The sequence below is a fragment of the Cloeon dipterum genome, chromosome 3, assembly GCF_949628265.1.
Source record: "Cloeon dipterum chromosome 3, ieCloDipt1.1, whole genome shotgun sequence".
NCBI lineage: Eukaryota > Metazoa > Arthropoda > Insecta > Ephemeroptera > Baetidae > Cloeon > Cloeon dipterum.
The window spans coordinates 22467867-22482761 of NC_088788.1; the positions used below are offsets into that span (position 1 = coordinate 22467867).

A 14895-nucleotide genomic window follows, 5' to 3' on the forward strand; every position below is an offset into this window, starting at 1 on the left:
CATCGAAAAATAAAAAATTGAAAGTATTTCAAACAAAAACACACGGATTTATCATTTCTACAAATAGCTTTAGTGCAATTTTATTAGGGATTTTAGCTTAAACCTCTAAAGACATGCTTGTATCTTCTTCTCTCAGAAACACATGGGAATCTCAATGAGAACGGGCGTCACGAACTACGTTCAAATTCAGTAGTGTCAATAAAGCATCTTGACACTTGATGAACACTAGACAAGATTTAACGTTGTCTAAATAACAAGCCTATTTTTCACGATTTCCTCGTTTTAAGAATCACTTTGACAACACACTCTCATCTAGGTGTTCCTGGCGTCTGTGTCTGGTTGGTTCCAGTGACAACCTTCGCTACTTGCGTGGAAGACACCTTGTTGACGTATTTGACTTTGCTGCTGGCTGCAAGGTTTGCTGAACTGACCATCTGCACCTGTCTCGGAGCAGCTTCCATTTTACTGGAAGCCGCCATTGTTATAAGAGAAGAAAACGGAGTCAAGGCCCCAGTGAGGGTGGGTGTGATGCCCTTAATGTTTTGAGGGGGCTTCGCAGGTGCTGGGATGTTAGAAGGCTTGTTACTGCCCAAGCGCAATGCACCCAGAGAACCTAAGCTGGCCAACGACCCGATGTTCACGGTAAATCCCGTTTTCATGGGCTTGGCAGTCTGGGTAGGTTTTGCAGCTTGAGGAGATTTTGCTGTCAATGAAGACTTGGTAGCCTGGGGGACCTTCGCTGTCTGATGTAATGCAGGTCGAGTCTGGCCAAGAGAACTTTTCACAGCTGCTTCTGATAAGTGTTTTTCTTTGTTTCCCGCGGACACCCTGCCCATATAGGAGTCAAACACTGACTTCTGAGAGTATCTTGCTTTTTTCGCTTCAGGTTCCCCTGATGATGCATATGGCATTGCTGGATGCTTGACTGCAGGCTTTGGAGAAACAGGACGAACAACTGGTTGAGTCAGAACACTCGCCAAAAAGTCGCCAACCTCGTCCAAAATACACCGGTCAATAGTTGACTGCGTCAGTCCTTCCGACCGTTTCTTCACGCTCGTTACTCGCAGATGTTCGTCAGCAGAACCAATTACAATCAGTCCAGACTGGACGACAAGCCGCTCACGCAAATCCTCAATATCTGCCTGTCTCGATGAAGGTGCGTTTTGGCCGATTACAAAGAGGATAGGACACGTTATGTCCAGCAAACAGTCATCAGCTTGACCTCTTCGGCCTAGAAGAATATTACTCGTTATATAAATTTTCAGTTTGGAATAAAACAACATAGTTGTAAGTCAAGAAAAGAAAAATGAAAGATGTACATAATCATAACTTAGAAATCTTTCACAGTTATCTCCAAGCCAAAAAGGGCCTTTTTTGTAATTACTCATTTTTCACAAAAACGTTCCCGAATAAATGCAACACAATTTCCTTACCTGCTAATGTGCTAATAGGAAATCCAAGACAAATGACAGCATTAACTGTTTCCATTAGTGCTGCCTGCACTGCTATTCCTGCTCCAACGTTCCATCCAATAAGAATGATAGGTCGGCCAGGGTACTTGGCTTTAACTTCTTCGATTTTAGCTCTGGTACTGCTAAGCAGCTGCTCAAGGAGATTCTCTATTGTGGAGTTGCCTGGCAGGCTTGTGGGGTGAGCGTCAACGCATGCAACCTGGCCAAGGTGCGACAGTTGTTTCACCCAGTTGTTATTTCTCCTGGATGCGTGGCCAACATGCCGGCCGATGCCAGAGGGAACTGTGATTAAAATTGCGTCCAGTGGAAGACGTCGCGGCTTCAACTGGTTTGCTGTCGCCTCCACGCTCTCCTTCTTCAATACCTGGAGCAATGATTATAATTAGCACCATGTAATATTTTCCCTCCTCAGGATTAATTTCCGGAACTTTGGAGAAGACTATGATATCCAATTTCATAATTGAGATCAAATATTAACAGTCTAATTTTGGATACCTGAATTAATTTCATTTTGTCTCATATTTGGCCAAATTGTATTAAGTATTATGCTAACATATTTTGTAAACAATATTTAATTCAATCAGGCATGTCTCATAAAAATAATAAATATACATATGCACTTGGGTGTCAGATAAATTATTGATGTTGTCCTTGAAATGAGCAAACTCCGTACTCACCCTCGCAATTTTTTCTGATGCTAAGCTGGGAGGCAGTTTCGCATCTGGGTTGAAGTTTATCATATGTTCTACCAAGGTTGGAGTCTTCACTCTTAATACTCTTAAAATTTCTAAATACACTGCAAATATGGAGGAGGGAAGATTGTCCAAGAGAAGCTTGTGTAGCCAATTTGTAAGCCGGATGTCCCATGTAGCACTTGCCATCGCTCGACGCACTCGTCTAGCAGCCGTGTCAGTGGCCAGCTTCATAAGGACACTCTCGTTTTGTCTGCCGTTCAGAGCCATATGAGCCATGTGAGCCTCGTGGATGGCTTTGACTACGTTGTTGAAGAGTCGAGCATGCTCTACTGTCCAACCAGTTCGCTGAATTTTAGCTTCCCAGTCACCGTCATCGTCCTTAAATAAAGAGGACCACGTTGAACTGTGTCTGTACCATTCTAACCAATACAATTTGCGACAAAAATGTTACATTTATTTTTTTTTAATTTTTTTTTAAGCACGGGCTTTGGTTCCAGGTCCTCGAGAAAAAAATACAGAATTTCAGGATCAACCTTTTGATCTGCTCTGTAGCCCTGTATGTCCTCAGCAGCGCCAAGCCACTCAGACGAGTGTGGTGTGATTGTGTGAGGTTGGAATTTGAAAGGACTATCAACTGTCTCAACGTCCACTGTGATGTCAGCGACAAGCATCTTGTTTTGATTTCCCTTGGCCAGGGTGAAAAGGCTGCGCACTGGCTTGGCATAATTGGTGTCTGGTTTACTAGCCCATGGTTTTGCATAGTTGTGATCATTTTGTATGCTGTCCAATATCATCTGCTCTTCATGTTTTGGCGTGACACTTTGACCCATAGGTGATTCGCTAGTTTGGGGAGTTTGCATGTTGAATGACCCTGAAAATTTGAAAACAAGTTTATCATTATTTGCTATTTTAAAAATAAATAAATACAATTTACATGGAGCGAGGATGGCATGTGATATGTATGATATACATTTTTTTTATGTATTTTGTCATTGGAATTTTATGGGCTAAATTTATAAACACATATACATGGATGATGCATCTATTATGTATACCATGTATACCATATTTCAAACTATGCAGTTTCTTTTTTTCGGTATGGAATGGATGCAAAATTAATAATATATTATACATTTATGCGTGTACGAGTAATAATTATAATTATTCATGTTAAATTTGTGTATAATATACTTTCTTTATATTCACAGTTCGAATTTATTATAATGTACAAAAAATATTAAAAGCGCAGTTTTACAAGATTTAGCGATAAGCGCGCTGCGCTATTTACATGACAAACACACTATATCTAATGAAGGGGGACTCAAGCTTTCATATCACTCACACTTCTCGCTCTGATGGGAATAGTCAATGTTAATGCCCTAGCCTAGCGAGAAGATAAGAAGTGTGCTTTCCATAAATTTGGAAATTTTCACGTGGCCATTTGAACGTGAGATACATAACCTCACCGAACTACTCACCTCTGTTTTAAAATAAAGTTGTTGACAAATCGTTGAATGATTGACTCCGCAAAAAATCCTCGATTCTATTGGAACTGAAAAAGTATGAAAATCTTTAAGAGAGCAGTGACGCATAGGTCAACATAAGCGCCATATTTCTCACAGCTCGCTCTCTTCTCGCTTAGCATTGCGAAGACTCCACGACTCCAGCACAAGCAACTTGATTTTCTGGCCTGTGATTGGTCGACGCTAATTTGACTCCGCGCATGCTCAGTTCCCTTTCTCGCTCAAAATGCTCTCTAGTGGAGGGCTCATAGGGGTACTCTAGCTTTCGGTTCACTCGCATTTCTGATTTGAAGAATTAATGTTTTGAACTTATGGACCTATATATATTATATTATTATACCAACTAGCATATAGATTGGATCATTAAACGAAATCTGTCATTAGTTTTGAATTTATGAGCTTTGTCAGCTTAATTATCGATCCATGCAGTGGAAAAATTGGGAAGCGGCGATTTCCACCGCAATTTTACTTATTTCAAATTTTTCAATATTATTATGACATCAGAAAGAAAAATATGCTATCAAGTTTGGAATAGTTTCATTATTGAAAAAAGTTGAATTAAAATTATCAAAAAATTTATCCAGCCACCAGTTTATTTCGACAGTGGGTATCAATAATTAATTAATTAATTGGAAATCTGTTTTCCAATGGGGTGGACAGCTAGAGTTGAGCTCCACCTCTTCAAGCAGCGAAGTTGGTTTGCTGCATCTTTGACACTCTTCAAGGCACTGTAAACAGCCAGGTCGCCAATTGTAACTCTCTCTGTGGCTAAGTAGGTGTTGTAAAGCAGATGCTTGTCTAGTGCTTTGAGCGAATCCTTCAGTTGAGGACAATCCTTAGGCAAAAATCATTTTGAAGAATCATTCAATTATCTATAAGAGCTCCTACCTTTCCTCGCTGGGCATAATGAACAAGGTGGTTCTCAGCAAAATACAACCACTGGAGCACTTGGCTCTGTCCCAATGCATCATTTCCTCCCTTCAATTCTTCATTGGCAAGGTAGATGGAGATTGCCACGCAACCATGGATAGTCTCACTCCCAACCTTGATGGTCACTTCTCCTTGGTTACTTTTGTCCACCTTGACACCCTTCACTTTGGCTAATGCCTCAACTAGTGCTTCCAAAGGACTGCCTCCTTGAGACTTAGCCACCACAATAGCTCCTTTCTGGGTGGCGCTACCAGCAGAACCAAGTTTTGATTCTCCAAATGCCTGTGCCTTTTGGATGGCTTCTTGCAGGCACGCTATGTTGGTGCCAGAAGCCTGAGCAGCTTCTGGTTTACCTCCGCCTTTTCCTTTCATCAAGGGAGCCACCTCCGTAATCCAATCATTAGCTCGTAGGCCCTTTGCTATTCCTGACTGTAATGTGTGACGAAATGTTACAGCACAGGACATAATATTAAATTTAGTTTTAAGTACCGGTGGGACAGCGCTGAGGCAAACTATTTTGCCAGCAGCTTGGTCTACGCTGAACAGTATAGCACTGGTGTCAGCGCATATGGAGCGGACTTGCTTCAACGCACCATCCAGAGCCTTTAAACATTTTTTTCATTAATTTAACTTTATAACAAACCCTACACAGTGGATATGTTAAGATAATATTTCATTGGGTTATATACCTTAGTGTTTGACAGAGCTTTGAGTTCAGCAACCAGTAATTCTGGCTTTCCACCCTTCTTCTCCATTATTTCTTTGACCTCAGTCAAAACGTTTGCAGACACTTCTGCCTTACCAGCTCTTTCCTGATCATCCAAATTCTTCTTGAGCGCTGAGAGATTTTTACGAAGTTCCTCCTGCAAAGTGTGATTGCCTTTAACTGATACAACCAATGAAAGGATGATATGAATTACCTTTTTCCAGTATGGAATGATGGCATGCGAAACATCATCATTCAGAGCTACAATTTTCTTAACCAAATCCTTTGCTGCTTTCTTATCCTGCTGCTTCAGCAGAGATTTAGCTTGGTCAGCAAGTTGGTTTGCCTCATTGTCTAAGACTTCAGCCTTTTTGACAGCCTACTCATAAATCGTGTTGAAAAGTAATATTAATTAACAACAAAGATGTCTCACCTTGGCGGCTTCATTGCCAGTCATTGCGATGATTCGCCTAATTCCTTTAGCTATGGCTTCTTCACTAGTTATGACAAACTGGCCAATGTGTCCAGTTTTCAGCATGTGTCTGTTAAAATTTTTTTAGTTGAACTGCGCTACGAAGGGCACTACTTAAAACTTACGTTCCACCACAAAATTCGACAGAAGTTCCCATGCCAACATTGCTGTCAGGATCTTTCTCCAATGTCTCAACTGGTACTCCAACAGAAACCACTCTGACCGGATCCGGGTATGCTTCATCAAACATGGCCCTGAGACCTCTTATGGATTTGGCTACACCCAGCGAGGCTTCTTTGGCAAACACCTGTTCATTTTGGGATATTTTCTTGTTGGTTATCTGCTCAGTCTCCTTCACTTGGGCTGCAGTCATTGCTTTCTGCAAAATTTATTTTTACATAATGAAATCCACTGCTAACTATACAAGTTCCAACCTTGCAAGTGAAGTCAAATCTAAATCGATCTGCAGCAACAAGTGAGCCTTTTTGATCTGCTTCGCCACCAAGAACATTCCTTAGGGCAAAGTTCAAAATATGGGTGCCAGTGTGATTAGCCATGATCTGGCGTCGCCTCTCGCAATCAAGTTTCAGATTGACTTCATCTCCAACTTTCAGGGTACCAGAGCCTTGATGGCCAATGTGTATGACGTAGCCACCTCTGACGGCGACATTCTTCACACAGAACTCAACAGACTAAAACAATTATTAAGAGCAATTTAATTTTAAAGTAAGGTCTTAATACCTCATCATTCTTCTTGGTCATGTAACCTTCATCAAAAATTTGTCCACCCTGCTCAGCATAGAAGCAGGTCTTGTCCAAAATCATGCCACAATCTTGTCCAGCCTCAACTTTGTCAACAAACTTCTTCTCAATTCGCAGTGCTATTATTTTACCAGTGCAGGGAGCGAAATCTGCCGATTCATTCAATAGTAATAACTATTGGTTCAATTCAGCCTGTCTTGGTTTACCATAAGCGGAGTCCTTGGAATCTCCAGCCTTGTAATTGTACTTGAAGCTATCATTAGTACGTGGCACTCCTTTGTTTTGCAGATCAGTAATAGCATGCACATCCAGAGAAAGTTGATCATCGGCAAGAGCAGCTCGAGCGTTTGAAGCCAACTAAACAAATGTCTGAACACTTGAGCAAATTTTCTGGCAGCTAGCCAGCTATAGCCAGCCACAGGTAGCTATGATTACCTGTGCTTGGGTCTTGCAGCTCTCGTACACATCCATGTCAACAATGAGTCCCTTTTCCTCAGCCATGAGTTGGGTCAAATCAGCTGGGAAGCCGTAAGTGTCATACAAACGCCAAGCGACTTCGCCTATAAAGATACTGATTACTGCATAGGTCTGCAAATTTGAATGTTCAACATACCTGGTAGTACACTAGTGCCAGCTTCCAGTTTATCTACAGTTCTGTTGAACAGAGACCTGCCACGCGCCAAGGTTTTCAAGAACTGGGCCTCTTCCTCATTTATTATTTCCTTGACAGACCCAGGATCTCTGGTAACTTCAGGGAAAGTTTCTCCCAGCAGGCTCACAACTGTGTCAACAAGGGAGCTGAAGAAACCTGGCTTTGCATTCAGTTTTTCTGTGGCGTATCGAACAGCTCGACGAAGAATGCGCCTTAAGACATATCTAAAATACAAAATAAAAATCACATTGAAGTTGGCATAATAATTATTGAAAAAAAATTGAGAGGATGCGAACGGAATTTAAAACAATAAGAGGGTAAAATTAGTCTGTTTCGCACAGATAACAAAACAATTTAGTAAGATAAACTATTTTTAAAAGGACGTTAACAAATCATAGTCAATTTATCATAAGTGAGCTCTTTGTTATTTTTGGAAGATTTATCCTGACTTACCCTCGTCCTGTGTTATCAGGACGTCCACCATCTGAGAGAGCCACAGTTAAGGTTCGAGCATGGTCAGCAAGCACTCGGTAGGCCATGTCCATGCCATCTGTGTCTTCAGCTCCAACTCGACCTTGGTATTTACGAGCTCCAGTGCCCTTTTAGTGAACATAAGATGGGATGATTAACATTGACAAATGAACAATGTTAAAAATATCACTAATCCAATATGCTTAGCTTTCATCATCAATTTAATTTGCTTTTAACCTCTACTCACTTTTTCAATGGCTTCAAATATGGGGATAAAGATGTCAGTATCATAGTTGGACCGTTTGTTCTGTATGACAGACACAAGTCGCTCAAATCCCATACCACAATCAATGTGCTTCTTTGGAAGCTGCTTCAGAGAGCCGTCACTCTCCCTAAAGGGCATTGCCATCAGTTTTTGTGGATTGGAGAAAATGAGACTGTATACCTGTTGAACTGGATAAACACAAGGTTCCAAATTTCAAGTACGTCAGGATCGTCCTGATTAACAAGGTGAGCAGCTTGCCTCCCACCAATCCGATCAAAATGCAGCTCAGAGCAAGGGCCGCACGGACCTGTCTCTCCCATTTCCCAGAAATTGTCCTTCATGCTCCCTGGCAAGACATGGTTTTCAGGCACTCTGGAATTTGCATTACATTAATTGCACCAGGATAAAACGCTAATGATCACTACCCAAGTTTGATCCACAACTGCTTGCACTCATCGTCAGGCAAGAGATTAGCTTTTTTGTCTCCACCAAAGTATGTAACATACAGCCTTTCCTTAGGAAGCTTGCACACCTCAGTCAGGTACTCCCAAGCCCAAGTGCAAATCTCTTTCTGTAGGGACAATGCTCCATTTAAAAGAGGATGTACAAGGTTGAAAATTACTGACTTTGAAGTAGTCACCAAACGACCAATTTCCAAGCATCTCAAAGAACGTGTGATGGTAAACATCTTTGCCGACATCATCCAGGTCATTGTGCTTGCCACCAGCACGGATGCATTTCTGGGTGTTAGTGGTTCTGACCATGTGGAAGAGGTCACTATTGGGGTCTGCTGTGCCCAAAAATATGGGCTTGAACTGTCAAGTTAATTGGACGAATTATTATAATCATAACATCAGAATTCCAACGAAGCAAAAATTAAATAAAAATGTTCAACAATTTGTTATTTTTTTGTCAAGTTAAATAATCTAAGCTATCCAAATTCATACGGGGGGTGGGGGATCCAAAAAAATGTTCGTATGAACAATTTAAGCCACTGTATTGACCTGATTCATGCCAGCATTGGCAAACAACAGCGTAGGGTCATCAAACGGTATGGTGGATGAAGAGTGAACATATTCATGGTTTTTCTTCTTCACAAAGAAGTCTATGAAAGACTTCCTTATGTCCTTTGCAGAGGTTGTCTCATGCATCTTCTAAAACAGACGAAAGTCAGTTTTGAGTTTTTTTTATAAAACTGTGTTTTTGGGAATACATACATGCTACACAAATACTTAATGCATAATGTGCAGTGCACAAGTCTGTATGAACATAAGGAAAATTACACTTTTCGCCACGACTAAATATTTCGCCACCCATATGTACATACATTAATTTTTCTGGTACATATTCTCATAAGAACTGGCGAGAAGTGTAGTCTAGCAGAAACTGTAATTTTCTTAATTTTCCATACATTTAGCAAAAATATACGGGGTATGTACATAGTCAAGTTAGGATTCAAAAGTTATGTATGTATGTACTATAGATACATAATACATGCACAACATGTATGATACATGTCATATATATTTATCATATGAATATCATTTATATATATATGTAAATGTACAGAATGGATTCAGCAGCTTTGAATAATGTAATGTATTAATTTCTTTTTGGCAAAAGACATGATAAAATTCGACATGATTGCATCATGGTCACATAGCCAGATCATTAAAAGTGATGATCGCCATCAAAACGAGACAATTTACTCGTCTGAGTTATGATATAAACTGAATTTTCTTAAATTTACGCTAGATTATACCTCCGTATGTCAGGTTCAGGACACGTGTTACTGTTTCCCTTAAACACGAAGACAGATTCTGGAGAACGCAGTGGAGTGAGAGAGAGAGAGCGAGGACCTGGCAAACGGCAAAGGAGAAGGGAGGTGCTTTGGGAGGGAATTAAAGATCATCAACAGCCGGTGCAAGCCGGCGAAACGGGGAGGACCGTAAGCAGACCGCAAGACGCCAACCAAAACTAAATTCGAAATTTCGAATAATTCTCATTTTTATCCCTTTAGCTTCAACTGAATGCTAATATGTGGTTATTTTTTTTTATTATTTGCACGTAAAATTTGTTTATCATCAGATTAATTAGAAAATATTTTGAAAATGTTGGCAATAAAAATTTAAAAAGTTGGCACTATGATTATGATGTTGATGTTGCTTGTGAGCTTCTAAGCGCTACAAAGCTTGGTTCTTGCTCAACTTTGTAATTTACGCACGTTTTCGTCGCTGTCGATTTGTCGATGTACCGTTCTGAGCAATCCTGAGTAAAGGCCCTCGTCATTTTAGCCCGCTTCAGTTTTAGCTTACATACAGTCACAGGGAATTTTGCATTCCCTAATCAGCTTGATGTCGGAACGCTTTGAGAAAGTACTTATTATTATACTTACTTACTTATTTACACGCATAAAGCTCAATGTGCGTATCTATTGAAAATTATGCAGTGAAATTCTATGGATCAATCATTGCAAATAATAATCTATTTGATTTTTCACTGGGCATTATTTTATATTAGATTGTCACAACAATAAATAATTATAAGTTATAATAACAAGCTTAATTCGATATACATATATGATTTTTGATAATATATGTATGTATTCCAAAATATTTTCAGACGGCCAAAATGAAACTCGTGGACAACGTTGTGAAGAGTTTCAAAGTGGCAAAGATATTTCGGCAGAACACCAACAAAATCAACTGCATAGACTTCAGCCCTGATGGAATGAATATCGTGTCCTCCAGCGAAGATGACCAGATTGTCATTTACGACTGTGAGAAAGGCTGTCAAGTGCGGACAATAAACAGCAAAAAATATGGCGTTGAACTGATCCTGTTCACACATGCGAAAAACACTGCTATCCACAGCTCTACAAAAATTGATGACACCATCCGCTACCTATCGTTGCATGACAACAAATACATAAGGTGTGTATTATTCTCAGGCTCTGTTAGATTAGCCCACGTTAAATCAACCCATATTTGCAACTTTTAGGTATTTCCCGGGGCACACAAAGAAGGTTGTCACGCTATCCATGGCCCCCACTGATGATCTGTTTTTGTCCGGATCGATGGACAAGAGCCTGCGGTTATGGGACATACGATCTCCTAATTGCCATGGTTTGATGCATCTCTCAGGCAGACCTGTTGCAGCGTTTGATCCAGAAGGACTAATATTTGCAGCTGGTAAGTGTCTCCATAATTAAGAATGCAATCTCATCAAACGATGATTAATTTTCAGGAATAAATAGCGAGGTCATTAAGCTGTATGACCTGCGTTCCTTTGATAAGGGCCCTTTCACCACTTTTAAACTCCCCTCAGAAAAGGAATGTGACTGGACTGGACTGAAGTTCAGCAGAGATGGAAAAACAATTTTAGTTTCCACAAATGGATCTCTTATTAGACTGGTTGACGCATTTTCTGGTCAATCGTTGCAAACATTCAGTGGTCAATTCAACAACAAAGGCATTCCGATTGAAGCCTCATTCAGCCCCGATTCCCAATACGTCTTTAGTGGATCGACAGATGGTAAAATCCATGTTTGGAATGCTGACACTGGATACAAATTGTGCATTCTAAATGGAGACCACAATGCGCCTGTCCAATGTGTTCAATTCAATCCGAAGTATATGATGCTTGCATCTGCCTGTACCAGCATGTCATTCTGGCTCCCAACTATCGATGAGTAAAGAAAGTGTACAGAATCAGGATATCAGGATTCCGACTACAGAATAAAATACTTATAAGATTCCATTCCTACAATTTAGTTGTTTCATTTTGACATTCAATATGGTCGTAATAAACTTTATAAATTCACGTAGTTCGCCTTGCAGTACACTGAAAATTACATTTAAAATTAAACCAATTTCAAATTGAACGGAACTAAAGCTTACCAATGAACTCTGAGACAGGGTCGTTATCTCCATCACCCCTAGTGGTGCCTGTTACTTCTTCATGTTCCACCATAGGAAGAAACAGCTGAACAAACTCTCCCGTGTACGGTGGAGCAATGGCCTCCAATACCTATTTCAAAGAGAATTAATTATTTGTCTTTCAAGAGAAAGGCACGCAGGGACAAACCTCAGTTACAAAGTATCTGATGAGAGAAATATCTGTGTCACCTCTCTGCCAGCACTGAATCACATATTGGACAACAGGTACAACACATCCCACACATAGCAAAGAAACCATTCGATCTAGCAGCATTTTTCTCATTTCCAACTTGAATTATAACATTATTACAGATCAGAGTTTAAGCATTTAAGAGTCTAGCAAAAATAAACAATTTATGCTTCATTTATTTTGCTTTGATCTGCCAGAAAAATGTAAGTCAAGTTCATACCTGCACTAAGATCTCCAATTCATCCTGCTTACTCTCAAACAACTGTATGAGCAAGTTCAGAACAGTTCTGTGCAGCAGCTGGTGACAAGTCACTACTTCATCCAGCAGCGCCAAGTGGATTGGCGTGTGTTCGGTGCAGAGCTTGAAATAGCTGGGTTCTGTGACAACACATTCAACCCAGCGGACAACCCCGACAGCCACCACTGGGTATCGGATGCAACTATACAGGGTGCTCAACTCTGCAATTATTTCCGTTGAACTTGGATTGCTGCTGCAAATATTGTGCACTTTTTCGATGGCTTGTTTAGTCGGCATCAATTCATCCTTGCTTGCAGGCTTGCTCCTGCCTCTTCCTCCCTCTGTCACACTCACGGCGTAGGCGAGTAAGTATATGTACTTGGGCTTGTGCTCTGGATTCAGTTTAACTGAGGGTCGAAAAAGAGCATCCACCAGCAACTCCATCAGGTGTGGGGTTCTGATTAGTTCAATTGGAGGAGGATCATTGGACGAGTAATGGCGATACAGGAAAGAGATGTCGGCTGGGTTTAAACTGCTGCGCGAGAACATGGATGACAAAGCCTCACAAGCTGGAGGGTGACTGGAGCTTCCATTCAGAGACATCAAGATGGGTGTGATGTCGTAACCACTATTAAATCACAGATTAGAATAAAACTTTGATATGGTTTTATCACTGTTACTTTTCTCTCGCGCATTTTGTGATCTCTTGAGATAGACGCTTAATGCTGAAGCCGCCTTTAGGTTCCTGGGAAAGCACATGGAGCAGGGCTTGGCTGTAAACGTAGGTGTGCTGGCCATGACAAACCATTTTCTATAAAATTACAAATGAGAAACAGATATTAATACTACAAAAATTACTTACCGCACACTCAGCTATGCTGGCTTGCCTTTTTTCGGAATTAGACAAATAACTTGTGATAGCAGTTTTCAACACTCTCGAAAATACTTCAATTTGCTGGGCCGCAGTAGAGATACTTGTTATTTCACCTTGGTATCCAGCATCAGATATAAGCTTTGGGAGAAGAACAAGAAAGAATTGATCGTCATTATTTGATTTGCAGGGATATTTGGTAATATTTTACTTTAATAGTGAAGTTCAGCAGCAAGCAATCAGGGTACTCTTCTGCTAAGCGATAAACTAGAGATCTCCACGTGGGGTGCTCTATGATTTCTGTCAGCCATCCAGGCGTCTGCAAAAGCATGCTATATTTCAGATCAAAAATGTAAGTTTTTATGTACTTCGCCCTCTTGTGTGAAAATAATATCTGCTCTCTTGGGATCAAACATCTTAAATACCATATCTTTTAAGTGGTTTTCTACCATGGACTGGACATCAAAGCTTTTAACGCCTGCAATTTTATGCAATTAATATTTTCAATTGCGTATTTTAAAAATAACTCATTGCTGTAAAAAAATGAAGTTTCCTACCAGCCAATATGAGCCACTCAGCGAGTAAATTTGCTGTCTGTGCAAAAGCCTTGTAATTTCCGGAGAGCAAATCAATTACTTGTTCAGGATTACCGCCAGCTTGGAAATACCTAAAAGTATTATTATTAAATAATATTTAATATTTCTTTGAGTTACAAACTCGGAGTAAACTGATATTTTTAAATTAGCACTTTTCATCCTTTTTTCAGGGTGGATACATACATAATCGAACATCAAACCTCTTTAGCTGGGCAAAAATTCCAGGCTCCATGATATAGTCTGGAGAGCTGAATTTCTTAAGGCATTCAGATAAAACCTCTTCAGGATTTTCAGCTTCACCAGCCTCTGACTGCAAATATTAATTCGTATACATATAAGATCAAGATACATAATGAAAAACTTGAGCAGATCCAAATTTATTACGTCGTCTCCAGGCGAATCTCCACCTCCCCAGCCATCACCATCATATTCGTCATCCATGGTTCACTTCTCAGTTAGCGTTACCTCATGCGAAAATTATGTTGTGAAACACTAACTGATTGTGTTTGAAGTTTGAGCTAACTGTTTGTTTGATAAGCAGTAATATAATATGTACTACTTCTTCAAGGTTTGGTCTGAACCCTGAGAGTGAGATGAAATTTCCAGGAGTAAAATGTTCCACTCCTACACAAGCCTGGCCAAACGTAAACAAAACAAGCACAACAGCACAAGGTAAAGGTAGAGCAGCCCCTGCTCACTCATATGGAGCGTCCGTGAGCAAGCTAAGAAGTTCAGCATCCACTGGCAGGTGGCAGGTCGATCGCTTCTTTCAGCCAATCAGATGGCGTCTTGGAGTTTGTTGCCTGTTACGCCCACGAAAAACTCTGACACACGCCCCTCTTCGCCTCCCTCTGAAAGTGGGCGTAACAGGCAACAAACTCCAAGGCGGCCTTAAATTGGCTGAAAAAGCTATCGACCTGCCACCTGCCAGTGGATGCTGAACTTCTTAGCTGGCGCATTTACGCGCCATATGAGTGAGCAGGGGCTGAGGTAGAGCTAGAGCTAGAGCGTTCCAGTGCAATTTAGGATTTCTCTTTCTCATTCCTCACGAGATGGCGTGGAAGACAGATCTGACGGGCGTTTTAAGGCGTGTCTTTCAAACGATCCTAAAACG

The 14895-nt window shown here is 40.6% G+C and overlaps 4 protein-coding genes across 4 annotated transcripts; 1 reads left to right on the plus strand and 3 right to left on the minus strand.

The window, feature by feature from the left end:
- Positions 1–47: 47 nt before the first annotated feature.
- On the minus strand, positions 48–3799 carry Rcd1 (Reduction in Cnn dots 1). Its single transcript, XM_065482860.1, has 5 exons — positions 3646–3799; positions 2701–3038; positions 2150–2545; positions 1434–1836; positions 48–1231 (listed from the first exon to the last, which is right to left on the minus strand). Exons 2-5 carry the CDS (start codon positions 3025–3027, stop codon positions 309–311), a joined length of 2049 nt encoding a protein of 682 aa, XP_065338932.1. The 5' UTR covers positions 3028–3038; positions 3646–3799; the 3' UTR covers positions 48–308.
- A 449-nt stretch (positions 3800–4248) lies between these two features.
- AlaRS (alanine--tRNA ligase, cytoplasmic) lies at positions 4249–9865 on the minus strand. Its single transcript, XM_065482858.1, has 19 exons — positions 9711–9865; positions 8953–9102; positions 8575–8763; positions 8374–8519; positions 8129–8320; positions 7931–8075; positions 7666–7811; positions 7174–7436; positions 6996–7120; positions 6767–6917; positions 6540–6709; positions 6233–6490; positions 5924–6177; positions 5760–5868; positions 5541–5705; positions 5310–5483; positions 5110–5223; positions 4579–5049; positions 4249–4525 (listed from the first exon to the last, which is right to left on the minus strand). The coding sequence occupies exons 2-19, from the start codon at positions 9097–9099 to the stop codon at positions 4316–4318; spliced, it is 3429 nt and encodes a 1142-aa protein (XP_065338930.1). The 5' UTR covers positions 9100–9102; positions 9711–9865; the 3' UTR covers positions 4249–4315.
- Positions 6719–14426, minus strand: TH1 (negative elongation factor complex member TH1). The gene is made up of 12 exons (XM_065482861.1): positions 14166–14426; positions 13982–14091; positions 13743–13852; positions 13554–13663; positions 13397–13504; positions 13177–13326; positions 12995–13125; positions 12297–12942; positions 12035–12175; positions 11848–11977; positions 11743–11791; positions 6719–6728 (listed from the first exon to the last, which is right to left on the minus strand). The coding sequence occupies exons 1-11, from the start codon at positions 14220–14222 to the stop codon at positions 11760–11762; spliced, it is 1725 nt and encodes a 574-aa protein (XP_065338933.1). The 5' UTR covers positions 14223–14426; the 3' UTR covers positions 6719–6728; positions 11743–11759.
- Positions 10180–11716, plus strand: Wdr82 (WD repeat domain 82). The gene is made up of 4 exons (XM_065482867.1): positions 10180–10323; positions 10571–10881; positions 10949–11139; positions 11195–11716. Exons 1-4 carry the CDS (start codon positions 10303–10305, stop codon positions 11641–11643), a joined length of 972 nt encoding a protein of 323 aa, XP_065338939.1. The 5' UTR covers positions 10180–10302; the 3' UTR covers positions 11644–11716.
- Positions 14427–14895: the final 469 nt, after the last annotated feature.

Coding starts and splice junctions, on each gene's coding strand:
- Rcd1 (XM_065482860.1), bottom strand. CDS start 3,027: ATGCAAACTCCCCAAACTAGCGAATCACCTATGGGTCAAAGTGTCACG. Junction 1,837..2,149: donor CATCAGAAAAAATTGCGAGG/GTGAGTACGGAG, acceptor TCATTGCTCCAG/GTATTGAAGAAGGAGAGCGT. Junction 1,232..1,433: donor TCCTATTAGCACATTAGCAG/GTAAGGAAATTG, acceptor ATATTCTTCTAG/GCCGAAGAGGTCAAGCTGAT.
- TH1 (XM_065482861.1), bottom strand. CDS start 14,222: ATGGATGACGAATATGATGGTGATGGCTGGGGAGGTGGAGATTCGCCT. Junction 13,853..13,981: donor ATTTTTGCCCAGCTAAAGAG/GTTTGATGTTCG, acceptor TAATACTTTTAG/GTATTTCCAAGCTGGCGGTA. Junction 13,327..13,396: donor TGCTGAACTTCACTATTAAA/GTAAAATATTAC, acceptor CTTCTCCCAAAG/CTTATATCTGATGCTGGATA.
- Wdr82 (XM_065482867.1), top strand. CDS start 10,303: ATGTCGGAACGCTTTGAGAAA. Junction 10,882..10,948: donor CATGACAACAAATACATAAG/GTGTGTATTATT, acceptor TGCAACTTTTAG/GTATTTCCCGGGGCACACAA. Junction 11,140..11,194: donor AGGACTAATATTTGCAGCTG/GTAAGTGTCTCC, acceptor ATTAATTTTCAG/GAATAAATAGCGAGGTCATT.
- AlaRS (XM_065482858.1), bottom strand. CDS start 9,099: ATGCATGAGACAACCTCTGCAAAGGACATAAGGAAGTCTTTCATAGAC. Junction 7,121..7,173: donor TGGCACTAGTGTACTACCAG/GTATGTTGAACA, acceptor GTATCTTTATAG/GCGAAGTCGCTTGGCGTTTG. Junction 5,484..5,540: donor TCATTCCATACTGGAAAAAG/GTAATTCATATC, acceptor CACACTTTGCAG/GAGGAACTTCGTAAAAATCT.